General features: G+C 41.7%; 2 protein-coding genes across 2 annotated transcripts; one reads left to right on the top strand and one right to left on the bottom strand.

The window, feature by feature from the left end:
- Nucleotides 1–719: 719 nt before the first annotated feature.
- LOC142545710 (peptidyl-prolyl cis-trans isomerase CYP18-2) lies at nt 720–3886 on the bottom strand. The gene is made up of 6 exons (XM_075653054.1): nt 3728–3886; nt 3556–3651; nt 3398–3459; nt 2883–3016; nt 2429–2513; nt 720–1065 (listed from the first exon to the last, which is right to left on the bottom strand). The coding sequence occupies exons 1-6, from the start codon at nt 3797–3799 to the stop codon at nt 1020–1022; spliced, it is 495 nt and encodes a 164-aa protein (XP_075509169.1). The 5' UTR covers nt 3800–3886; the 3' UTR covers nt 720–1019.
- A 405-nt stretch (nt 3887–4291) lies between these two features.
- On the top strand, nt 4292–6546 carry LOC142545709 (small RNA-binding protein 11, chloroplastic-like). Its single transcript, XM_075653052.1, has 4 exons — nt 4292–4469; nt 5834–5902; nt 5995–6101; nt 6181–6546. The coding sequence occupies exons 1-4, from the start codon at nt 4337–4339 to the stop codon at nt 6286–6288; spliced, it is 417 nt and encodes a 138-aa protein (XP_075509167.1). The 5' UTR covers nt 4292–4336; the 3' UTR covers nt 6289–6546.
- The last annotated feature ends 5562 nt before the right edge of the window (nt 6547–12108 follow it).

Genomic DNA, 12108 nt, shown 5'->3' with positions numbered 1-12108 from the left:
CTATGCGTATTCCCGTTTTTTTTTTTTTGTGTACAGGAAAGTATTCCCGTTTTACTTGTAAGAGTATATAAATATTATTTGAAATTAAAATTAACGTTTGTAAATTTAAATTTAATTAAACATTTTGTTTTTGTATGATTATAATGTGGCGTAGGTAAGATAAATAAATAGTGAGAAGAAAATTTGACAAGTTTTCGAGCATTATTTATTTTTTTCAATTCAATTCTTAAATATTTTGGAAAATGGTAAGACCAAATTAATCTGAACACAAAATGATCAATAAAGTTATTCTAAAGAGTGAAGACATTATCAAATAGTAAATAAGATAACAATATCATGAAAACTTCTAAAAAAAGAATTCTAAAAACAGAAGAAAAATGAAATTGTAACTAAATAAAAATAATAGAGAAATACTTTTCTTGTCCACTGAATTTTTCTGTTTCACTAGACATTTTGCGGATTATCAGATTGGACACACAAAATGCAGTCGCACCCACACATTGTGGGTCCTTTGAGTCCAAACAATATATTTCAAGGGCCACAAGAAAATGGAACGTATACACCTCCATTAACTCGATACACACTACTCTGCATATCTTTTTGACTCGTTTGATTTCATTCCTAATTATGGTTCAAATCTTGGTTAAACAAATTAAAACATACGAAATTTGTAAGTAGTAAATACGTACGAGTCAATTTAACAAGATATGCAGCACAAGTTACGCTTTGCCTAATGCATCATGAGTTGCCGAATAAGGAATATTAAACAGTAGGTATAGTACAGAATCTGACATCCATGTTGTTCCATGGCAAAGGGTAACGACTAAAAGAGTATAGAGAAACCATGTCCATATCCTAACAACAAAAGCAGTACTAAACATCCAAATATTCAACCCAGAATGCCCACTGGAAACCATTTGTCAATGCACTTCATTGTTCCCTTTCTGCAATCTCTTATTGAACAAATGAACGAGTCATCTCATGGCTTCAGCAGCTTAAGAATTCGACGCAATGCTTAACTAATCTTTGATGGTTGCCCGAAGGATCTTCACATCATGTATAGGTCTGCATTCACAAAGAATCATGATACTTCGAGAGTATTACTTACAAACTTGGGGATGCCGCAGAGCAAACTTGAAATTGTAGTTATAAAAAAAAGGCTGCGAAAGTGCGTTCAAAGACATTGATGAACATAAGAGCTGCCAAGGTAAAGCTCACTCATTAGGATAAGCAGAAATTTGTGCAGGATTGCAAAAATAGTCACAGGGACAAGCCATTATTGATACGACTAAATCCTTTCTGGAATTATTCATAGAAGAATAAACACAAATATCACACTCTTATGGTCAACAGTCATATTTTCTCCTAAATCAATCATCGTATCCAGACTGTATCGACCATCCTGTTGGTTAATTTAATCATGCAAATCATTGTTGTGAAAGGCGAACGCCTGCCGGGGCAGTGGCGGAGCCACATATATGCCTGGTTGGCCCAATTTTTTTAAATTCTTTTTCTATATTAACTTGGGATAATATTGGATTAATTCGATATTAGCCTGGTGACTCGATTTTAAAAACTAAAGGATTCTAAAGTTTAAAATCCTAGCATGGATAGATTAATAATCTGGCTCTGCCGTTGCAGCCAGGTATAGCCCATTTTTTCTGGGATACCACCCATTCGCGGCCCTTGCAACAGGCGTGCAACCAGGTAAAAGTTACGTACAAAGCAGGATATAGAGTGCCTGAAGGAATTGCGGTCCAATCTTCATAAATAAATAAAAAAAGCATGGGTTGGCAAATTAATAGAAGCCCAAATACCCAAAACCCAGCATGCGTGCCGTTTGGGGTTTCTTGTTTTCTTGTTCCACCAGCAGTTCATTTACTTTTGTTTCTCTCAGCAACTCAATGTTCCAATCCCATTGACAGCAATCCTTTCTCTTTCTTTTTCGATAACAATTTATACACCATTTATTTCCAAATGAACTTTTTATTTATATTATTGCTTAATATTTTATAAACTATATTTTTGTTGCAATGTATATTACAGTGAAATTCATTACATCTATACATTCTTAAAATTCATGCCTAGTGTGCATTTTATTAATAAGAAGTGTGCCTCGCCTTGCGCATAAGACTCAATGACATTAGTGTGCCTTGCATCTTGAATAATTATCACATAAATATAGCATTTCAATGCATCGACAATATAGTAGACATAAATTGTGATTAATATATATACCCAATCATATAAGTAATATATATACACCTGTAGAAAGCATTTCTATCCTTGTCATATCCTAATTTTTTTTTAGATTGTGTCCTCGTATCCATACCCATCATAATATATCATTGATATGCACTCACTCAATATTGTTAATTACAGAGAATATGCTAGAGAAGATTATCGGAAAACAGGCATCTGGGCATACCTATCAGTGTTATCAGTTTGAACACTGCCGAGCCTCTTAACAATTTCCATTCCTCTACATACCCTTCCGAATATTGTATGCTTCCCTGTAAAAACAATTTCAGAGATTTATGTCATTAACATGTTATTATAAAATGGCACTTTGAAAGTTATAGAATCATAACGTCATAACATGCGGCTAATGAAACATAGACATGCAAAAGTTTAAACAGAGAGGCGAAACGTCGAACAAGATTATAACGCACTATTTTCAGCATTTTTCCACAGCCAAAGATCTCATTAGAGATTTATCTCGTAACAAGTGAAATTACACATAAAAAACCGAATCCATAACATGGATGGTGTGAAAATTCAAGGAAGTAGAGAAAGCTGCGAACATGACAGTAGAATACCACATTTTGAGGTCACCAAAGACATATAAATAATTGTCAATGCAAACAATAAGATTATATTACCATCAAGTGAAGGTGCCGGTGCCAAAGTTATAAAAAACTGGCTCCCATTTGTATTTGGACCAGCATTCGCCATGGATATAATACCAGCTCCTGTATGCTTCAATTCCCTCCTTATCTCATCCTCAAAATGCTTACTGCAACAAAAGATTTACTAAAATGAAATTCAGAGGCTACAAACTTGAAATATCACTATAATTACCTCATCACCTTGCAATACACAATTTAAGCGGTGAGTTTGGATATAAATGTGAGTTCGGACATAAATGCAGAGACCTCGAAAAAAAAACTCTATGAAGCATGATTTTAAGAGTGATATTTGAAAATATGTGCAAGAAGTTTTAAGTTTCTGTATCACAGTTAAAAGACACGTTTCTACTCTTTTAACAAGAAGCTGAAGTAGCTTGATTTCTGCAATTTCGAGGCTCAAAAAGCCCAAAAGCTGATTCATGCAATGGACGATGTTCTGGGCAGATAAGAATATTCCGATGTAAATATCGATTAAATAATAAAAATACCCATATATTGATTCTCCACCTCTTCCAGTACCAGTAGGATCACCTCCTTGCACAATAAAATCCTGAAAACCCAATTTAGGATCAGTAAACTCGACACTACTAGAGCAAATAATTGCAGCTTTAAGAGAAAAAAAAAACCCAAAGAAAAAAGGAGAAACCTTGATGATTCTGTGAAACTTGACATTGTTGTAATAGCCCTTGCGAGCGAGCTTCACAAAATTATCGCATGTTCGCGGCGCGTGGTGGTAATACATCTGCCGTAGTTTCGCAACACAACAAACAGTAAACAATTAATGAACACATACACGAGGAGTGGAGAAATGAGAATACCTCAACAGTGATGGCACCCATGGAGGTCTCGAGAGTAACCTCCGGCGGCCCCCCGTCTGTATTTGAGGCCATCCACACTTTAACACATTCGGCGGCGGATCCCTATTTTGTTGATGCGGGGTTCAAAAAGAAATTATGATTTGATTTTATATTTAAAAATAAATAATAGAATCAATCGATTATCATGTGTAGGAAGTACTTGCCTCTCCGACATACGTATAATTTTTTGTTATATATTACTTTTGTTTATTTCAAGATTATTCTCTAATTTTTTTTAAAAAAATTATGATTAAAAAAATATCTGAATTATTTATCCCATAGAAAAGGAGTCTCATAAATTTTGGTGAATTGCATAAATCCAGATTCGTTGTTTTATTGAGCTAATTACTAAAATTGCGACAATTAATTTAAGGAAGCTTAAATTTATTCATTTTCTTAAAGATTTTAGCCACCAAAAAATTTAAAATAATTGAAGGGTGTGATTTACATCAAATTTTGGTAAATAATTGAAGGGTGTGTTTGCAATTTACATCAATTTTTGGTAATTATAAATTGACTCTCTCTAGTTCTGCCGCAAGATGAAAATAAAAAACAGAGGAAGAAGCAAGCATGGCGGCCATGAGAAATCTATCGAAGAATTTCATGTTTGGTCGCATTTCTGATCCCACTTCCAGCATTTTGTCATCATCTCCGGCGATTCTACTTTCTTGCCGAGGCATAGCTTCCAAGCTTTTCGTCGGAGGTAGGTGTCTCAAAGAGCTCACATTTATTTAGCTGAAAGGAATTGGATATTAATTTTGGGAATCTGCCTCCGTTTTGGAGACTTTATTCAATCGGGGGTTTAAGAAGGTTTTATCATTTTTTCTTGGAACTTTGATTTTTTTGGCTCTCAAATTCGTAGTTCTTAGGCTAATTTGGATTTTGATCCAATGCCTGGTGATTGATTTGTTTCGTCTTTGATTTTGTTTATTTTTTCTTTGCTAGATTGCCATCTGTTTTGGCTATTGTTTTATGTTTTCAGAGGTTGAATTTGGATGGATGGATTTAAGTGAAGGAATTGATTTGATTATGGTCCATGGATATCAAATTGCATCTATTTTGGGTGAATTCAAAATCATCTCAATTGTTGATAAAATTGTCCACCTTAGATTAGAGTGAAAGTGTGAAACTCATCCAAATTTAATCTATCCAAACAAGTCAATTCAAATAGAAATTATGGATTTAAAATCCTGGATTTCAAATTACACAATCCACACTTTGTCAGAGATTTTAAAGATTTGGCAGTGTCAAAGCAATGCCACGAGTTTCCCTTCAACCTGTTCAAAATATAAGCCTAGGAAACTTTAATATACCAGAGGTGTAAACAGTTCCTTATACAAGCCTGCCCCAAAAATATTTAAAACCTCTTGGCGTAATTTTTCAAAAAACTATCTTTTCAGCCCCCGTGTAAGACCCTCATAGTCGGAACCCTTGGTTCAACACTGAACGAGACTACCCCTGAATCCCCTAATGTGGGACATTCTGGTTGGCGGAGAGAAATTCAGTGTCTATGCTTCAAATTTGGTCAGTATATGAAATACAATCTTCTCGATGATTTGTAGAAACATGGGGTTGAGTTCTCATGTGTGCTCAGGGTAAGTGTCATCTTTATCAAAAGATAGCCTACAAACTTATCTTTTTCGGTTGAGGTGACAATCGCGTAAAGTATGACTCAACCCAAGTATGTTTAACATGAGTTGGAAAGTCAAATGAGAACTGTCTGAAAGTTGATCTTTAATTAGAAGGACAACCCGTCTTTCTTACATCAAACATTCATTTCTGAATGATTATGATTTTGGGTTGCCGTCATCGAGCTCGAGACAATTAGGCATAAAATTGTATCGACTTAGTAATGTTCGAATAATTTTTCTTTTATTCGTTAGGTTTATCCGCTGTTGAATTATGTTTGTCGTATATTCCATTTAAAGTTACATCAAATACTTGAATTTCATCTTTGTAGGTTAGAGAACTTGAGATTTCAACCGAAATTTCACAGGAAATATAAAAACAATGAGTCCCATTTTAAAGGAGATATATGATGTCTTAATGAATAGGAATTTATCACAGGACTTTCATATCATACCACAGAAGAGGGATTATCAGAGGCCTTTTCTCAGTATGGTCAAGTTATAGAAGGTGCATTAAAAACTATCACTACCTACTTAGAACTCATCCACAATCAAGCCAAATGCCACTCTCTCTCGTGTCTAAATTATTTGTTTTGGCAGCTATAATCGTGATGGATCGAATATCAGACCGATCAAAGGGTTTTGGCTTCGTTTCCTACGCATCTGAACACGAGGCAGAGAAAGCCATCACAGAAATGGATGGAAAGGTTTCCCTATGCTTTTTTTATCTTTCTGATCTCATTATAGCCTTCTTATTAATCTTAACCAAACCAATGCTTACTGTAGGCACTAAATGGGCGCGTTATATTTGTGGACTATGCTAAGCCCAGATCAGGCTATGGTGGCGGCATGCCTATAGCTAGGGGACCCCCGGAACCAGCTTTGGATAATTGATGGCCCCTCGAGTTATATAATGAATGAGCTGCAATTGTTTACTTTGCCAGAAAGATGAGTCGGGTGGAGAAATACTTCCGGTGTAATCACATAAGATTATTGAAATACATGTGGCTTGTTTACAAAATGGTGTGGGCAATGGATCTAATTTAAGGTATATGAGTAGTGCATTAGCCTGTGAAAGTTTGGCAAGTTCAAGGGTTTGGAGAAATAAGGAGCACATTTATTCTTTTGATGAAAGTATTATTCTGTGCATTATTTGGCGTTCAAATCATCCGTAATAATTTATGAATAATTACAATTTTCCCAATAATCTTTAAATAGTATAATTCTTTATTACAAGAGTGGGTCTCTTGTGAGACGGTCTCACGAATATTTATCTATGAGACGGGTAAACTCGGTCGATATTCACAATAAAAAATAATATCCTTAGCATAAAAAATAATATTTTTTCATGGATGACCCAAATAAGAGATCCGTCTTACAAAATACGATCTGTGATATTGTATCACACAAGTTTTTGTTTTTATATAATAACAGTGTTATATTTTCGTACTCAAATCATTTTTGTATTGTTTTAGTATCTCTTTAAAGAGTAACTATTTGATGAAACTTTGATTTTGTTTTCGTCTAAAATCTGATACGGAAAGATTAAACTTCGAAGATGAGATGTTTCCATATTAAAAGATTTAATGGTATATTTAATTTTCGAAACTATTATTTGAATAGTTAAATGATCATACACCATCCGATTGGGTTTCGTAAACAAACGCAATTGCCGTATTTAAATCTTATGATACCCCATGGATGAGCCCACTACCCTTGGCCCATCCCTAGCCCAAATGGAAGACATGCCCACCAAGGGCCCAGGTATTCTCCAATAAATACCAGGTTTGGGTGTTCAGTTGATGAATTCACTATATTGTTTTCAGCAGCACCCTTAACTGCTCCCCCATATATCCTCAGTCTCTGACTTGAGCGTTGGAGGGGTTACGCCAGGATACCCTCCTGGCCCCCTCCTAACGGTCTTATTTGTGATTTCAGGCCCAGGGTAATTCTGAAGCCCGTGTCTGGACTAGTGACGCTCGCTGGGATTGGACCCTCAATTTCCCGTGAGTATCACTTGACGCCGTCTGTGGGAACACTTGAGTTGAGGCGTAGAGATGGTAGGCAAGAAAGGAAGTAGAAGAGCTACCTCAGCATCATCGCGTCCTCGGAGGGGACCCGAACAATCTCATGTTGAGACAAGACAGGAACAACCGCGTCTTGAGACGAGACATGAACAACCTCGTCAAGAGACAAGAACCGAGCAGCCCCTTCACGAGACAAGGGTCGAGCAACCCCGTCCCAATGAGAATGTGGGGAACTTGACCCTAGAACAGTTGGGACAATTTATCACCCGGACAGTGGATGAGGCCATAAAGGGGAATCAAGATTCTATGTTTGCAGAAGAGCAGGCCGCTCGCCAGGAGCGAGAGGAGAATGTGGAGGGTAGTCAGAGTAGGGTAGAGGAGATGCGACCCCTCCCCGGTGAGGAGAATCCGGAGATGGAGGAGATGTGGAGGGAGATACGGATGATGAGGCAGCAGTTGGGAAACAGAGCTGCAGCGCTCAAGAAAGGAAGTCCTTTTTCCCTCGCCATTTTGGAAGAGAGGCTTCCTCCAAATTTCCGACAGTCAAACGTTGGAGAATATGATGGACATACGGACCCCGAAGAACACTTGGGGAGGTTTGAGAATACGGCTCTGTTGCACCAATATTCGGATGGAGTCAGGTGCAGGGTGTTTCTGGGCACGTTGGTGAGGTCAGCCCAGCAGTGGTTTAACACTTTGCAGCCCAGCTCTATACGTTCTTTTGAGGACTTCTCAGCTGCCTTCTTGCACCGATTTGCTAGCAGCAAGAGGCACCAGAAAAATTATTTGAACATGTTCGTGATGAAACAGCAAGAGAATGAAACTTTGCAGGAATTTGTCCAGCGTTTCAACAGTGCAGCGCTGGAAATACCAGCGGCTACCCCTGACATCATGATAAGTGCCTTCACACAAGGACTGAGGGGAGGGGAGTTTTTCAAGTCGCTAGTCAAGAAGCCTCCGTTGAGCTATGATGATCTGTTGGCTCGAGCTGAGAAATATGTAAACTTGGAAGATGCCCAACGGTACAGAAGGATGGAGAGCCGGCCCGGAGGAAGTAGAGTTGAGGGAGCGGAGAAGGGAGGAAGGAAGAGGGATGCGGGGGAAAGAGAGGAAGACAGAACTAGTAGTAGAAGACAATTCTCATCCCATGTTCCCCTAGATAGGAGTCGGGACGAGGTGATGGAGGTGAGGGAGCCCGCGGGGAGGTGGGAGAAGTCGCGAAGTGTTGGGTGCAGTGCTAGATTGCCTTCACGGGATAGACGAGAAGGATCCTCATTAAGGAGTCGACAAAGGTCTCGCTCGCCCCCTAGGCGTGGTCAAGGCCCTCCATGGATAAATCAGAGGATGGGTGAGCAGAGAGGGGAAGGTGGATGTCAAGATGTCCCTCAGGAGCTCGTGGAACCGAGGAGGGGAATGAATGAGGATAACCACCCTACGAGAGGAATGATTCATATGATCTCGGGGGGTGCTACTGATGGAGACTCTGGGCAAGCTCGGAAGGCACATGGGAGAAGGTTGAAGAACTTTGAGATATCTAGGGATGCAGACTTACCACAAGACCCCGTCATCAGCTTTGGGCCGGAAGACCTCCGAGGCGTTGTGACTCCACATAACGATGCCTTGGTGGTAACGATCACCATTGCCAATTATGATGTGGCGAGAATATTTATTGATAATGGAAGCTCCGTGAACGTCTTGTTCAAGAGCACGTTGGATCAAATGAAGATGAGAGGATTTGAGTTTGAGCCGGTATCCACCCCGCTGTATGGGTTTGCAGAACACGTCATCTTGCCTTTGGGTCAGATTGTTCTTCCCCTATCCTTGGGGACTGATCCTCGGCGGGTAACAAAGGTGATAGCCTTCACTGTAGTAGATACCCCGTCAGCGTATAGTGGAATTCTAGGACGACCAGTCCTGAAGGATTTTAGAGCAGTAGCTTCCAGTTATCATCAGAAGCTTATGTTTCCTGTAGGAAGAGGAGTTGGAGTCATGTGCGGGGACCAAAAAGTTGCACGTCGTTGTTATGAAAGAATCGTGAAGGAAGAAGAAAAGAGAGGTCACGAGCATTCGCATGGAAGCTTGAGCTCAGTCTTGCAGTTGTAGAGTCATTCGGAGAAGCTTCTAAATGGGTAACTTTGTCCTGTGGAGGTACAAGAGGAGCTGAGAGGAAAGTTGGAGAATGCACTGGGTAATGCTCTAAAGAGGCATGAGAACGCTTACCACCTTAGAGAATATCTTTACTTCATTTTTGATGTATTTCATTCCTGAATTTGTCTTATGTTATCCGTTGATATTTAATAAAGCCAAGTTCTTATATTAAATTCGTGGTTGTTCTTGTATTATGAGGATTATATGAATTTTATTTTACCTACTTAGGCTGAGCCTAGTAGAGGAGAAGAGTGGGGGGAGAAAAGTTAAATTTTTCCTGCTAAGGCATCGCCTAGCAGAGGAGTAGAGGGTGAGGTGGAGAATATTTTCCTGCTAAGGCATCGCCTAGCAGAGGAGCAGAGTTTGGGAGAAGAAAAATTTAATTTTCCTGCTAAGTTGTCGCCTAGCAAAGGAGTTTGAGGGTGAGGGCGGAGAATATTTATTTTCCTGCTAAGGCATCGCCTAGCAGAGGAGTTAGAGGGTGGGCGCGTTGAATTTTATTTTCCTGCTAAGGCCCGGCTTAGCAGAGGAGTTAGAGGGTGGAGGTGTTGATTTTATTTTCCTGCTAAGGCCCGGCTTAGCAGAGGAGTTATGAGATGATGAAATGAGAATTTATTTTTCCTGCTAAGGCCTGGCTTGGCAGAGGAGTTAGAGGGTGGAGGTGTTGATTTTACTTTCCTGCTAAGGCCTGGCTTAGCAGAGGAGTTAGAGGGTGGAGGTGTTGATTTTATTTTCCTGCTAAGGCATCGCCTAGCAGAGGAGTGAGTTAGAGGGTGGGCGCATTGAATTTTATTTTTCTGCTAAGGCCCGGCTTAGCAGAGGAGTTAGAGGGTGGAGGTGTTGATTTTATTTTCCTGCTAAGGCCCGGCTTAGCAGAGGAGTTATGAGATGATGAAGTCAGAGTTTGATTTTTTTCTGCTAAGGCCCGGCTTGGCAGAGGAGTTAGAGGGTGGAGGTGTTGATTTTACTTTCCTGCTAAGGCCCGGCTTAGCAGAGGAGTTAGAGGGTGGAGGTGTTGATTTTATTTTCCTGCTAAGGCATCGCCTAGCAGAGGAGTTAGAGGGTGGGCGCATTGAATTTTATTTTCCTGCTAAGGCCCGGCTTAGCAGAGGAGTTAGAGGGTGGAGGTGTTGATTTTATTTTCCTGCTAAGGCCCGGCTTAGCAGAGGAGTTATGAGATGATGAGGTGAGAGTTTGATTTTTCCTGCTAAGGCCCGGCTTAGCAGATGAGTTAGAGGGTGGAGGTGTTGATTTTACTTTCATGCTAAGGCATCGCCTAGCAGAGGAGTTAGAGGGTGGGCGCGTTGAATTTTATTTTCCTGCTAAGGCATCGCCTAGCAGAGGAGTTAGAGGGTGGAGGTGTTGAATTTTATCTTCATGCTATGGAGTCACCTAGCAGAGGAGTCAGAGGGTGGAGGTGTTGAATTTTATTTTCCTGCTATGAACTATTTTAGCAGATGAGTCAAGGGCACAGGGAAGTGGAAACTATTTCCCTTCAAAAGCTTAGTAGAGGACCTTGAAGATGGAGGCGAAGAGGGCATACTGTGTTAGAAAAATTTATTTCGTTTGTCGTTAACGAACAATGTTTGCCGCTGCGAAAATTACGGGGATCGACCTACCCGGTCGTGGGGGTGTGGGGGCAACGCCCCCATAATTTTTTCAGAAATCACACAACCCTTCGCAAGGGAATATATCAAAATTCTCATCACTGGGCGAGCGTGGCACGGGGCTGGGCGAGCGTGCCGAGGTGTTGGGCGAGGTATTGGGGCAAGGGCGAGGTGCTGACCGAGGTGTTGGGCGAGGTGTTGGGGCGAGGGCGAGGTGATAGGGCAAGGCGAGGCTAGCTGGTGGGGCGAGGGCGAGGTGCTGGCCGAGGTGTTGGCGAGGTGTTGGGGCGAGGGCGAGGTGCTGGCCGAGGTGTTGGGGCGAGGGCGAGGTGATAGGGCAAGGCGAGGTTAGCTGGTGGGACGAGGGCGAGGTGACTGATGGGCGGGGCGAGGGCGAGGTGACAGGGCGAGCGTGTGTATGCGCGGGCCGATGCGCGAGGGTGGCGAGGTGATGGGGCGAGCTGCGTGACAGGCGAGCTGCTCGTGCGTCGGGCGAGCTGCTCGTGCGGCGGGCGGGCGCGCAGTAGAGGCGATGTGCGCGCGGCGAGCGTGTGTACGGGCGGTCTGATGCGCGAGGGTGGCGAGGCGCGCGCGGCGAGCGTGGGCAGGGCTCGGCGGGGAGGTGATGGGGCGAAGCTGCGCGCCGGGCGAGCTGCTCGTGCGGCGGGCGAGCTGCTCGTGCGCGCGGTAGGGGCGATGTGCTGGCGGCGTCAGGCGTCAGGCGTGGCGAGGCTGGTGCAGGCCAAGGGCGAGGACTCGGTAGGCGAGATGGATTGAGGTGGCGGCGCGAGTGGTGGCGTGATGATAGTGAAGTGGTGCTAGGGTTAAAGCATAGGTGAAGCGTGGGCCTGGAAGAGCTGGTGAAGTTTCTGTGGGAGAAATGAGAATGAAATGAGAAGGTGACCTCTATTTTTAGGGGAGTTCAAACCAAA

This window comes from Primulina tabacum, chromosome 5, assembly GCF_025594145.1.
Source record: "Primulina tabacum isolate GXHZ01 chromosome 5, ASM2559414v2, whole genome shotgun sequence".
NCBI lineage: Eukaryota > Viridiplantae > Streptophyta > Magnoliopsida > Lamiales > Gesneriaceae > Primulina > Primulina tabacum.
This window is presented reverse-complemented; position numbering and strand designations above follow the sequence as displayed.

Excerpts from the sequence above, each read along its gene's own strand:
- LOC142545710 (XM_075653054.1), bottom strand. The coding sequence starts at position 3,799 with ATGGCCTCAAATACAGACGGGGGGCCGCCGGAGGTTACTCTCGAGACC. Across the intron at positions 3,460-3,555 it reads AGTTTCACAGAATCATCAAG|GATTTTATTGTGCAAGGAGG; the intron begins GTTTCTCCTTTT and ends TTGGGTTTTCAG. Across the intron at positions 1,066-2,428 it reads CAAACTGATAACACTGATAG|ACCTATACATGATGTGAAGA; the intron begins GTATGCCCAGAT and ends TTGTGAATGCAG.
- LOC142545709 (XM_075653052.1), top strand. The coding sequence starts at position 4,337 with ATGGCGGCCATGAGAAATCTATCGAAGAATTTCATGTTTGGTCGCATT. Across the intron at positions 4,470-5,833 it reads TTCCAAGCTTTTCGTCGGAG|GACTTTCATATCATACCACA; the intron begins GTAGGTGTCTCA and ends AATTTATCACAG. Across the intron at positions 5,903-5,994 it reads GTATGGTCAAGTTATAGAAG|CTATAATCGTGATGGATCGA; the intron begins GTGCATTAAAAA and ends TTGTTTTGGCAG.